We start from the raw sequence: 13535 nt of genomic DNA, 5'->3' as shown, positions 1-13535 counted from the left end.
TATGGTTGTAACTTGTATTGGTGCCACTCCATGTAAATAAATACAAAATTAGCGCTAAATCAACGAACAGAACTCCAAAATAAACCCTTTGTAAAGGAAGATAACTCAATTCTAAGAGACAGGCTCTGTGATGCAGCCCAAAGTGCTGGTATAGAAAGATGCTCAGCTGGTGAAATGAGCAGCATACTGACTCAAAAATCTTAATGTCTACAAGATATTAAAACAATTGGTGTGAACATATCAAAAAGATTAATAAAAACTGAAATAAAGGTCATAATAAACTTATCCAATAGAATTAATTTATATCTGTTTGCACCGTTTTTTTTTAAAAAAAAGCGCAAATTTAGTTCAACTGCATAAAAGATAGAAAAGTTAAATACTTATAATACTTTTCCTTCCATCAAGTATTATGTTTTCTTTCAACCTAGTTAGCAATGGAAGAAGACTGGCCATTCAGAGTTGTTTGAACTTTTTTTTATTTTTTATTTTATTTTATTTTTAAAAAGAAGATAGCCTAGTCCAATAATATAGCTTCAAATTTTGGCCTTTATTTCATCTTTGATTGATCTGTCCACACCAAATAATTACAAAAGATGAACGAAAACAGAAAACAGTCTTATTTTTCCGTTTAACTTTGGCAGTCACACTCCGTCTGCTTGATACAAATAGTATGCCCAGGCAACAAATAAAAAAGTGCTGGAAAATGACTGATCAATCATTTTGCTTTGCTCAACAATTGATAAAGGCTATAGTATGACATGCACACTAGGCGTATATATCTGATTATGTGCTTTTAATTCCTTATAATATTACTTCAGCTCTATATTCTTTATTCGATAACTGTCTTGAGCAAACCTACTTGGCGCGATTTTGTTGTATTCTTTTTTATTTTCTCCTCCTCTTCCTCCTCTTTTTACCTGTAGTTATTTTTGCCCCTCATACACTGTATATATTTATACTTCAATTTATTTAATTTTCTCATAATTTTGAGGTCATGAGGATATTCCAAGAATCGTCAATCAGTGTAATGTGTTACTGAGTAAGGACAAATAAAACTACCTTTTAAAAATGGACAAAGAATTGGAGACAAAAACAAAACTAGCCAAAGAAAGCAACGTTAGACATAAGACGTCATTATCAACATTAGCCAGAAAGCGATCACGCATTAAAAGATGATGATGTCTATTTGTGCATCAACAATGTAATTAATCTGTCTTTCCAAAAAATTGCAATCACGTCCAATCACTATGGTCATAAGCATTGTCATTCGCGTTATGCTATAATTTTAGAGCCTCATATACCAGAAAAGTACACAAATTGACTTGAAGACGATTCTGAAGCATGACGAAAAAATATAGACTGTACTGAATTATGGGGCAACTAAAGATGCACCCAAGGTTTAGCAGAAAAAAATGACAGCTACTCAGAGGCTTTGAACAGTCTTTTTATTTCCAACACACAAGGGATCAAGTTATCCATGGCGAACTATCATTTGTCTGAACCACCACCTGCCTCACCAATTGGCCTCACAGGCACTTCTGTACCACTAGTCTCAGCAGCCATAAGCATATCTATCTTACAATCACAATTACCATTAATTCCAGACAGACTTGTTTTAACACCAAACAAAGACGAGTTTGATTCATTAGCACCAGTATCAGTAATTATTTCAATAGCAAACATACATAGTTATTAGATTATTGACCCATCACCAAGAAATTCTGACAGTAGTAGTACATGGCAGTCAACATTTTAAAGCCTTGTTCATTAAAGTCCAACATCCAAGAAATCTTAGCTTTAGAAATCATTATTACCTTTTGACTTTAGAGCAACATAGCTGGGACATTTGTGGCTAGGAAAATTTGGGGCTATAATTATTTTAAGGCTCTTTTATTGTATTTGAGGAGAGACCAAGTCAAAATCAAATTTAGTTGTTAAAGACTATTTTACCAGCAATATTTGTAGTTATTGAGATACATACATTCACCCCGGATATTAGTTGTTGTAAACTCTCTTGTAATATTAGTTTAAGTACTTCTAAAGACATTCCCAATAATGATGAATCAGACATACTTCTATTATATTTCAGATAAGAGTCTCACGTTGAATATAGTGTATTTTCTTAATAATCGCAAATTTCAAGATTTGTGTCAATTTTTTATTTCAAATGCCGATATATGAAAATGGTATTAAATGTCCGCCAGTTTTTTAAAAAATCCTAAATATTGAACTTTATGCAGTCACAACTTCATATATTCACAACAAAAGATCTTTTAAACACCGACTAATTCATAATATTACTATTTTAGGGGATCGATTCTCGTCGTCTGCCATTATAAATGGAAAATATAGTGTCAATATTTCTCTTTCTCTGCTATTAAATTCAAATACTGCGTTATTTCAAGACCTAAAAAGTGCTGTCGCAAATGACAAAACTAACCATGTTTTCTGTTTACTTTGTAGAGAAACTGTTTCTTAACAAAGTAAACAGAAAAGATATTCAGTTTTGTCATTTCCGACAACACTTTTTAGGTCTTGAAAAAAACGATCGGAGTACAATTGTTTTTGTCGATTATAAGAAAAATACACTATAATAGTTTATATTGTTCTTTTTTACAAAGCATTTTTCCTAAGTTCATATACGATATCTAATATTATAATATCCCAAACACAGCTACAGCGATATAAAGGCGGTATTTTTTTGCCAAGGGTTTCTTAACGAAGGAATATTACATCAGAAAAATTGCTACTTGAAAAAAAAAAGGCTGTCTCGTTACCCTTGGTTTACTCTAAACGTATTCATGAGCGTTGTTGACGTTGTTTCTGCAATCGATACAAAAACCATGAGCCCAATTTAAGCCAAGCCTGGACTTTTTACCCTAAAATCCAACAGAAAAGTCTCCCGTGAAAATATAATAAGGAGCTATTGTTGATATGCAAGTTTTCTGATGACATTTGTTCAGCTTTTATTGGTTCACTTTTTCTTCTGTTATATTCTTACTCTGCAAATATAGGCTCATTAATATGCTACAAAGCACTATCGCAGATCAGGGAAGGTTTGAAGAGGTTGACTTGCAAACATGGTTCTATGACACTTTGTTTATCCCAATATCTGTGGGTCACCAAGAACTTTCTGCTGTGCTGGGCAAATAAAATGAAAGAAACAGTGCGTCAAATACGACCTGACGATATCGTGTTCATTATCGTTCAGTTCAAGTTAGACTCGTCCGCCCTTGTACCATGATGAAGTGAAGTCTAGGAACGGCAGTATAACCGATCGACTGTTTTGTATCGACACAATGAGGCCTATTGTCCTACCAAGTAAATTTCCCTAGAAAAAAAGACAACCATCCAATATTTTCTTCCCGAGTTAATGGTAAGGCTCAACAAAGAGGATAGTTTTTGTAGAAGGGGGGTCCTTAAACGTTAAATTTGATTATTAGCTACAGGGTTTCGCCTGATTTTATTTGTGAATCAAGAATATGACCGTTGTTTCCATACCATGTTAGAAATTGGCCAATTTAATGTCCCAAATTCTGGCATAACTTTGTTCGTTCATCACGCCTAAAGGATGACTGTACAACTACGCTTTACTTTTATCATTTGGAATTTCTGCTTCTATTACATCTCTTCATTCACCAGTACAACACTCTTTAATTTACAGAAGATTACTAACTTGTTTTCCATGACAAACATATTGGGCTCAAAGGCTATACAGTATAACATCAAATAATACTGAAATCCTTTTGCAAAAAGAAAGAGCCCATTCCTGCTTAATGACTTTATGGTTTCTCTCCATCTCCTTTGACTCCCTTTCTTTTGTTGTACCCCTCTACACCATTTGCGTAGGAAAATAGCTATAAGATTAGTGTGTATATATTATTTGTAACGCAGGGCATGAAATATACAAAAATTATTATGCAGTATTGAAGGAAGATCTTTCTACTGAATGAAAATAATGAAAGATCAAAACCAAAATGCTCTATAGTAATAGATTTTATGAGCCGAAATATCTTCACTCTAAACGTATACCTGCCTTTTATATTAGGAACAACAATATCTGTTAATAGTATGTATTCTCAAAAATGCGAGCTTGATTTTTTGATTCTGTAGAGTCTTTATCTTTCAATGATTCTTGTCAACACCACTTTGAGACTTTATAGAACACTAAACGATATACAATTTATAACTTTTGGAAGATGAAAATATTGAACCAGGAACTTATTGCAATATCCTACTATACACTAAATTATATCAAACCTTTAGTATATATGCACACTACACATGTCTAATGAGTAAACTAGTGTGTAATCTATAGTTCTTATAATTATTGAACAAAACCCCTATGTCTGACTTTCGAGGGAAAAAACCAACATCTAGTAGATTATAAAGGCATATGGTTGTAAATATATCATACTTTAACTAGACTTACTATTGAGTATAAAGTAATTGGCTTTCTTCTATTGTTCTTCTACTATTTTGAACAATAATAAAATCCAAATTGAAGGTATTTCGCTATATAAAACACCATATATTAATTGAATGAATGTGAGGGTTTTTAGAAGTACCTAAATAAGTAAAAAAAGGCTTAGATTAACCGTTTTAAGAAGATAAATTGGCTAAAATGTAAAATGATTCAGAATACTATAGCTTCCATTTGCTAATAAAGTGAGACTAATGTGCCAGAATCCTGCATATTATTGGCTAAATAAAATATATACGCGTGTATTTTTCTATTTTATTTTTATTTTTACTAGCCCGGAGTTGTAAACCCTGTCATTTCCCATAGTGCAATTTTTTTTTTTTTTTTTCAAATCGACAAAACCCACAAGCCTGATTGTACACAAACTCGAAGTCTGGTTCTGTACACCACCTCAAAAGTCACTTTGTTTCTTTAATGGTACCTTCTGCGACGCTCTAGACTATAAAACGTTATCTCCGTTCAACATCTTTATATATATATAAATGCCATATAAACTATCTCCTTTTGGAGGTTTGTGATTCTTCTAACTAAGGTTTATACTTTATATATACAGATTGTGACCTTGAATGAGAAATACTTTTATTTTATTCTCGTTTTTTTTAAAGAAAAATCGATATCTTTATTGAATTTTTATATACTTAAATATATACATATACATACATATATACGTGTGTTAAACAAAAAAAAATACGATTAAACAGCAAGTGCTACCTTATCAAACTGAAATAGGAGATGAAAAAGGTACACATGTCATTTGAAGACTATGCAATCACGAGTATTTAGCGCGGATATAATAAATATTAAGGGCGTAAGTTATTTATGGTATTTCATAATTAGCCACAGAAAATGTCACCTACTATGCGTGCGTGTGAGCGTGTATATGTGTGTGATGTTCAGACAAGCCATACGTCAAGTTCCAAATAAACAGTATAAATGCATAGCCTAAATTAATCAATCTTTCCCTCTTCAAAGAATCTCTCTGCTCCCTACTTTTTTTTTCCATCCTCTGTTCTCTTCAGCCCATTCCATTCATTTCACTCTATCAAAACCAAGGTATATTACTTGCTCTTTACGCTGATATACTCGTCATTTTTGACACTTTTATTGCTATAAAATGCACACAAATATACGCACAGATATATCTATAATTTATTTTACCTTTCTTGTATATAATCTCAATAAGAAATTCAACAACACTAGCACAAAAAAAGGGAATACTTTTTTTTTTAAAAAAGGCCTAACTAAATATTTGGATTTATATTTCGCTCTATGTTTCTCTTTATATAGAAACTCGCCTTTGTATCTTTCTTTCTTGCAAAGAAAATCAGATAGTCGAGTCAATCTCATCTATCCCTGGTCAACCAGTCATGCATGATTCCTGATGCATGACGATGCTGTAGTAATGCACTCTTTGATCGGTAAAGCTCGTCTATCTCCCCCCTTTTTTCCTCCCTCAATATTTTCTTTTTTCTTAAAAAAAAACTAGAGTATTAACGACGCCAAGAATATATCTTAACTAATGCAATTGATTTCGCGAAATAGCATCTGAGATTGGAGTAACCGGCAGTATATAACGCGCCTCTGCGATGAACATATACGCTGTATTTAATGTTATATACTGCGTATCACCATCGTGGGGCGGAAGGCGCTTGTCATCGAAAGAATATAAAAAAGATGACATTGCAAGAAGGCAAAACAAACCCAAAAAAAATCGTTTGCCTTCTTGCTACATTATGTGCGCCCCTCGTATATTGAAAACAATAAAAATAAAATCTCCTATTTCAAATATATTCAACCAAATAATATTGTTTATTCTGGTAGTGAAATGATATTGTCATCAATTATTCTATAGCTCTTATTTTTTTTTCTCAGTAGACAGATCTCACTAGCAAGATTAGTCATTTGAGTAACTATCAGCTATAACATGCACACACATCCCTGCGCCCTTAAATCCTTGCGCCCTTGCATACTTGTACAAACACTAACTTATAGTGTGTACAAAAACATGCTATTATAACCTGGAAACTTACTCTCAAGAAATTCGAATTACTTTTTTTGGGGGAGGAGGGGGGGAGAAAAATCACCGAGTATCGGGGTCCTTAATGTTCTCTTTGGTAACACATAAAATCTTGTGGATCTTCAGCTTTATTTTTATTTTATAACAAGTACCAGCACCTTGTTTTTATATTCCACAAATGTACATACACATACACACACGTAGATGTATATACTACTGTGTGTATATATGTGTTCTTCTCTTTTCTTTAACACCTTGGTTATCGTACAAGGTTAAAGTTTGACAACAGAATTGTATTAACCAATTTTTGATATTGACTTCATATTCCATGAATTCCACGAAGAGTCACTTTAAATATATATATATATATATATATATATATAACTGTATATAATATAAAGCATAAATAAATAAAATCTTTTGGTAAGCGTTTCTGGATCTTACACTGTGATTGTGTATAGATAAAATTTCCTACTTTGGACCGAGTACCACCCATTTTTTTTATTGAATAAAATTCTGCATAGATTTCTCTCTTTTTTTTGGTATATACATAATTTATATATTCTACAATGAAAGTTTCTTTTAATTTGTCTGTTTTATTCTTTATTTTGCAATTACCGACCCCATTATCGTTTGTCAGTTTATATCTTTAACTACAAAAATATTAGATTTGTTGCTAAGAGATAGTATGGGTTTAAGCTCAATTGAACGTAAATAGCCTTTTTTTTTTCTTTCAAGAGATTTCTACCCTGTTTTTTTTTTTTGGTAATAATTGAACCAAGATTAAGTATATACATAGTAAATATATATATACACACACAACATTTTTACTAACCAATAACTTTTACCAGACTTAGATTCATTACAAAATATTTATTTATTTTTTAAAATGAATATATACTGTGTAATGGTAATTCTATTGAGAAGTCGTCCAAATTAACCTTGAAAAAGAAATTGATCCCGAATTCATGGTTTACTCTTTTTATCTTTTTTATTATTATTATTATCATTGTCATTGGTAAACTTTTAACCTTGATTATTCCCCAAGTACTTTAAGTAATTTTGAGAATATTCCAAATAAACAGCACAAGAGATAGAAATATTAATATAAATACTATACCCACGCACACATGTATATCTATATTTGTACGAATTTCTTGGTTGAATTAACCGTCAGAAAAGGATTTAAAGAAATTGAATGGGCAGTGAAATGTGAGCTGGCTGTCAAGTGTTTTATTATTAATTGATGCTAATAAAGAGATTAAGGATAGCTTTAGAAATATCGAATAAGTTGGTTACGAAGATTGCCAAAAAAAGATTCATGATATTCACATGGCGATTTGTTGAATATGTTCTTCTTGATCTTTAAAATATACATGTATATATGTGTGTGTACTTTCTTAAAGATCGTGCCACCTTTGTTTTATCATCGATATTACCTTCTTGTTGTGTATTAATATACAAGATATACGTAACTCTTACGAATTCATATCTTCATTTTCCCTTAGTGGGGTTAACAAAAAAAAGGGGGGGGAAAGGCCTCAACCGTAATTTGAATGGATATTGTTTCTTTTTTACCCCAAAATCAGATCTGCGTTTCACGAATTATAAGGAAGACAAAAATAAGAACCATTATATCATATGCTTGCTTATTAGTAGAACATCCTCTTGAGATATATATATATAATCCCCTTTCTTTTGTGAATTTATTAGTCAACACACTGATGTCGAAACGCACGCACTCATATTCTTATACAATATAATGGTACTTGGCTAAACCATTCCATATACGTAAAAAAATAAATAAGAAAAGCAAGAATCTAGCTTTCTAATTATACACCTTAGTTTCATACCTGAGTGTATTTGAGAGTGTGAGTATATATTATATGTATAAACAACCTTGACTCTAGTAATTCAGTGTTTATGCCTAGAATTCATTTAGGAGTTAGTATCTGTTTCTTCGGTGTGTCTTAACCACAAGAATATGATAGAGGACGATTTGTTAAACGTTATTTGATTATGACAGGTGTAAAGCCAGAAACAAATATTTTTCCTTCCACCAATAAAAAAAAACAACCTTCCCAAAACCGGTCAGATCTTGCAAGCCACAAGTATACGAAAGTAAAGTAAGCCTTGTTGATCTTGAACGATCAATAATTCAACTCATTCTTTTATATATATATTGTATCGCATTACATTGCATTGTACTGTGTTTTCTTTAATTGCCTTTCTTATTAATATATATACATAAAAAGAAAGAAAGAAAGAAATAAGAAGAAAGGACAAAAAAAACCTACTCATTGTTAGAAACCTTTTCATAACCGTATAATCCTTCGATTGTTTAATGAGTCACCCTCCGGCTCACATTGCTCCTTTGCCCAGTGCAATATTGAATTCCCTCCAGTCTTCTACAAGCAATGCAAATAATTCATTTGCTGCCAACTTAACTCCATCTGAAACGAAATCAATGGAGACCCTATTAGAATCACAGGCTTTACCGTCTTCTACAACTCAAGTTATCAGCAATCCGCACCAGACTCAACGAGCCAAGATGCAGAACGTACCAGCGTTCTTAAATAAGCTATACAAGTAAGAGAACTATAATACATAAATATTTCATTATAAAAGAATGAAGTATATATGCAAAAAATTAACCGTGTCATTCCCTAGTATGGTTGAAGACCCAGGCTCAGACGACTTGATAAGATGGGCCACTGATGGAACGTCTTTTATTGTTGCTCGGCACGTAGATTTTGCTAAGCGAGTCTTACCTCGATTCTTCAAGCATAGCAACTTTTCATCATTTGTCAGACAGCTCAATATGTATGGATTTCACAAGGTGCCTCATCTCCAGCAAGGCGTCCTGCAGGCAGACGACGAGTCGGAGCAATGGGAATTTAGTAATCCACACTTTCAACGCAACCAACCAGACTTATTGCTTCTTGTAACCCGAAAGAAAGGACGTGATTCAGACGAAAAGGAACATGGAAACTATGACTTGAATCACATTCTGGACGAGATATCTGCCATCAAAAAACATCAAATGAGCATCAGTTCTCATCTAAAGAGTGTCCAGAACGACAATCAGATTCTCTGGCAAGAGAATTTAGCGACAAGAGAAAAGCACCAAAGACATCAAGAGACAATTGACAAGATTCTTAGGTTTCTTGCGTCTGTGTTTTCAAGTGAAAAGAAAAGAGTTTCCATTCCACGTAAAAGACGTTATTTGATTGGTGATACGAATACAGAATACAGCAATGACGATAGTGATAATAGTGGAAATGATAGGAGCAAGAATATGAACAAGAACAATTCAAACACAAACACAAACACAAATATGAATACGAACAATAGTAAAGAGGATGATTACGAAGAAGAAGAAAGATCCCGGGCAAAAATCCGACGCCAATCGACAAAAAACAAAATTAAAGAGTGTATAGCAGAGGACTCTGAGTATGATGCAGAGACACTTTTGTCCAGTGCGTCTGGACACACACTTCCGGAAAGTCTATCTCCGCCTGTACCACCTTCGGATAGTCCTGTTGCGGACCTTGCAGAAGCAATAGCCTTGAACAATCAGACAAAGCAACAGCAACAGCGCACAGTTCAAGGTTGGTGCTTAGTTGTTGTGATAGTGATGAGCTTCTTATTTTATAGAAAAAAAAGTTAAAGGTATTAGAAATGGGATTCTTATAATTGTTCTTTTCTCTTTCTTTTTCTTTCTCTATTCAGGCTATCTCCCATCTCAACCTTCTCAGCCATCACCATCACCATCACCATCACCATCAGATATTGCTGCTCTTCTCAATGTTCAACAGCTACAAGGGCTTCAGAGCCTATTTAGTCTGGCACAGACAAACCCTTCTCTTTTCAGTCAATTGACAAATGATGCATTCTATAGTGCCGGCCTACCTCAAAACGTAGACTACAGTAATATGAGTGGATCAGGACTAAACACAATAGATCATTCAAAATTATATCATCATCCAGCCCAATCTCCTTCCTCCTCATCTTCTTCTCCAGAAATCTCACAAAGCCCTGCATCCACCACATCCACAAAAATCCATAATATCACACCATCAAACACCCCTCACATTTCTACCAGCATTCCAGATATCATGCCTCTACTCCAAGGCCATATGGGACCAAATCATCTAGGAGAAGCTACCCACTTGATCAATCGGGACACAGACGCACTAGGAAACAGCCTTGATGCTCTGACACAGCATCTTGGGTTTGATCCAAATAAGTTTTCGCCCAAAGATGATGCTCTGAACTATGTGAATATGGATGAGTTTTTAAACAATTATAGTGAGTTTTGCTTTATTTCTTTATTCTTCTTCTATTAAATTATGTCCATATATAAACGTTTATACTTTCACTTTTACTTTTACTTATACTTCTATTCTAGGTCACCCATCACCAGAAGCATCCACCTCATCAACATTTGTACCAAATAGTAGTAACAGTACTCAAGACTTGAATGAAAGCTTCAAGCCAAAGAATAATTAACCTCATTGCAACGAGTGAATATCATCTTGGTTTCTTTTCCTGCCGGATATATATATATATATATGCATACACATAAAAAAAGGGAGAATGGAAAATACCTGATAGATAGAAATCAGAGGAACTACTTGTCAATCAAACCAATCAAACCATAACCACAGAAATCAATAAAGAACAAAGAAAGCAACTACAATGTCCACACGCCTCACAAATACTTTCATAGGTAAGCCAAAGTAACTACTATACTATTGACTATGCTCTTTTCTATATGCGTGTGCGTGCGCGTATGTGTCAAAAAAAAACTATAGGAGTGATTCTTGTGGCATAGAAAAAAGTGACTTTTAAATCATTTGTATTTGTATTTATATTTGTATCTATATTTATTTATTTCTTGGGCCACAGATGCTACAAAACTTAACAAATACTTATTAAACTGCTTAAATCTGGAGAAATGAGAAAACAATAATATAATATACTATTCTTATCCCATAATGTACTAAAGGTTTTGAATAAATCATTTCTAAATACTTGGGTACATGTATGCATTATGTATATTCTTGGCAGTGGTCTCCATACTGACCATCTTTACCTAGTCTCTCATTCAAAAAAAATATGCACAATATCAACCACAGAAATAAACAAGTATAAATAAGACCCTGTTCCTTAAGGAGTTTCTTTATCCCCTTGTCTTTTACTGTTTCTATTACTCTTTTATTATAGAGTTGCAATTGGCTAAAATAGATGTTCTGAGTAAGATTGGAAGCCTACTCCGCTGTAAGGGATAGTTGTATGCAGCAAATGTTCTTTGATAAACGGAGAAATCCCCATTCGTCTTTCAAGTTGGTAAAGCTTAAATCACAAGATTTTCGCTTTAAAGCACTGAACATTTCCTTTACATAATAATCATTAATGCTGTAGATGTATATGTAAATGTGTGTTGACTAGTTGTGAAAGAAGATAAATGTTGATAATCTGAGTAATGCTCGGGGAAATAGTTTATTAGTATGCCGAGAAGCCAAATATACACATACAGACATACACACACACACACGCATATATATATATATATATATAATTATATACATGTTTAAAGAAGTGTACACTCTACGTGTAGTTACTATATTTTACATAAAATCGTGGAAGATAAATTATTTTCATATAATAGAGTATAATTCTTTTGTGTCGCATGTGACGAATAAGAAAAACAGGAAGGCTTGTCAAGACCTCACGTACGACCAAACACACTTGTAGTTACACAATAAAAGCCTCTCAATGATCTTGACAAGAACCCATGCGCTTTCGTTCTTAAATAGCCTCAGAAGCAGCTTGACTTCAAAATATATAATTTAGGGACACAACCTGCTTTATATTTTGAATACTTGCTACTCTTGGATATACAGGAAGTTTCGTCTTTTCCTTAGCTAACTGTAGTTTAGTACAAAATATAGCCCAATTACTCAATTATAAAATAAATCGATAGAAGAGAACAGTGTATAGTAGTATAGTATAATACAACATAGTATAACATAATATAGCGTGGTATAGTGTATTATAGTGTAGTATGACATATCATATAATAGTATAAAACAGTGTGACATGGTTTATAGAATAAACCACTCGGCTAATTACCTTTTGTGTGAGCTATTTCATAATATACTATAATTTACCATATTCTCTTTATTAACTCAAAACGTCAAGACATACCCAGTAAATAGTTATTCCCAAAAAAAAGTATACAATAACGGCGCTATTCTTTATCACAGAATAAAACATCGTCTCTACTTAATGTCTAATATACCCCATATTTTGCTTATGATATATATATAATGTAACAGTTGGTTCGAACAATTAAAGTAGAATATAAAACACGTCTCGCGTCGTCCCGAATATTGTACCTTTCAGCGTATACATTTTTTCTGATTTTTTTTCGTATACTCTGTTTAAAATTTTGCGTTAAGTGCAGGTGTTTATATGCCTATTATTAAAAATAAACTTTGCCCAGTGATCAAAAAGGGTTTGGCGTAGCCAAACATTTTATAATTTTCCTATACCGCGATCATAGATCGCGACACCTTTTTTTTTTTCAGTACTAAAAAAAGCACCATTTGCCCAAGAAGATAGACCGAAAATATGCTTTATAAAGGTGAAGAATATATCATTATAATAAAAAGCGATATTCATTTGTCTTCTGCAGAGATGATCACTGATTATCGCTTTTTTCAGAACTGATACAACTCCTTTTCTTATGTAATCTTCACGAGTTTCCAAAAATATAGGGGTATGCAAAGAAAGGAGGAGAGGAGTAGAAGTAGAGAAAGCAAGTATAATTTATTTCTTCCGTTTTCTATAACTAGAATACATCTCACGTAAGATTTCTTTGGTTGCATAGACCTTAATAAAGGATTGCTCTGCGGCTACATTTAAGAGACGTTTTCAGCCCATAGCCTTGCCATTTTTTTTGAAGATATGTTCCCAGAAATTGTAGCCAACATATCTACAGTGTAGGTAAAGCGTGATGAGATATCT

General features: G+C 33.1%; 3 protein-coding genes across 3 annotated transcripts; all 3 read left to right on the top strand.

Annotated features, from left to right (window-relative positions):
• Positions 1 to 1477: 1477 nt before the first annotated feature.
• PHYBLDRAFT_153502 (hypothetical protein) lies at positions 1478 to 1756 on the top strand (the record flags this gene model as incomplete). Its single annotated transcript, XM_018433168.1, has 2 exons — positions 1478 to 1660; positions 1697 to 1756. 2 exons carry the CDS (start codon positions 1478 to 1480, stop codon positions 1754 to 1756), a joined length of 243 nt encoding a protein of 80 aa, XP_018283461.1.
• Positions 1757 to 2426: 670 nt separating this feature from the next.
• Positions 2427 to 3568, top strand: PHYBLDRAFT_176186 (hypothetical protein; the record flags this gene model as incomplete). Its single annotated transcript, XM_018437682.1, has 5 exons — positions 2427 to 2553; positions 2622 to 2693; positions 3015 to 3216; positions 3336 to 3376; positions 3444 to 3568. 5 exons carry the CDS (start codon positions 2427 to 2429, stop codon positions 3566 to 3568), a joined length of 567 nt encoding a protein of 188 aa, XP_018283460.1.
• A 5096-nt stretch (positions 3569 to 8664) lies between these two features.
• Positions 8665 to 9492, top strand: PHYBLDRAFT_128985 (heat shock factor-type transcription factor; the record flags this gene model as incomplete). Its single annotated transcript, XM_018429255.1, has 2 exons — positions 8665 to 9089; positions 9171 to 9492. Coding segments are annotated over exons 1-2 (567 nt in total), but the record flags the coding sequence as incomplete, so codon positions are not given.
• Between the last annotated feature and the right edge of the window lie 4043 nt (positions 9493 to 13535).

This window comes from Phycomyces blakesleeanus (assembly GCF_001638985.1).
Source record: "Phycomyces blakesleeanus NRRL 1555(-) unplaced genomic scaffold PHYBLscaffold_45, whole genome shotgun sequence".
NCBI classification, from domain to species: domain Eukaryota; kingdom Fungi; phylum Mucoromycota; class Mucoromycetes; order Mucorales; family Phycomycetaceae; genus Phycomyces; species Phycomyces blakesleeanus.
The sequence above is the reverse complement of the archived record's forward strand: the minus strand, read 5'-3'. Positions and strand labels throughout refer to the sequence as shown.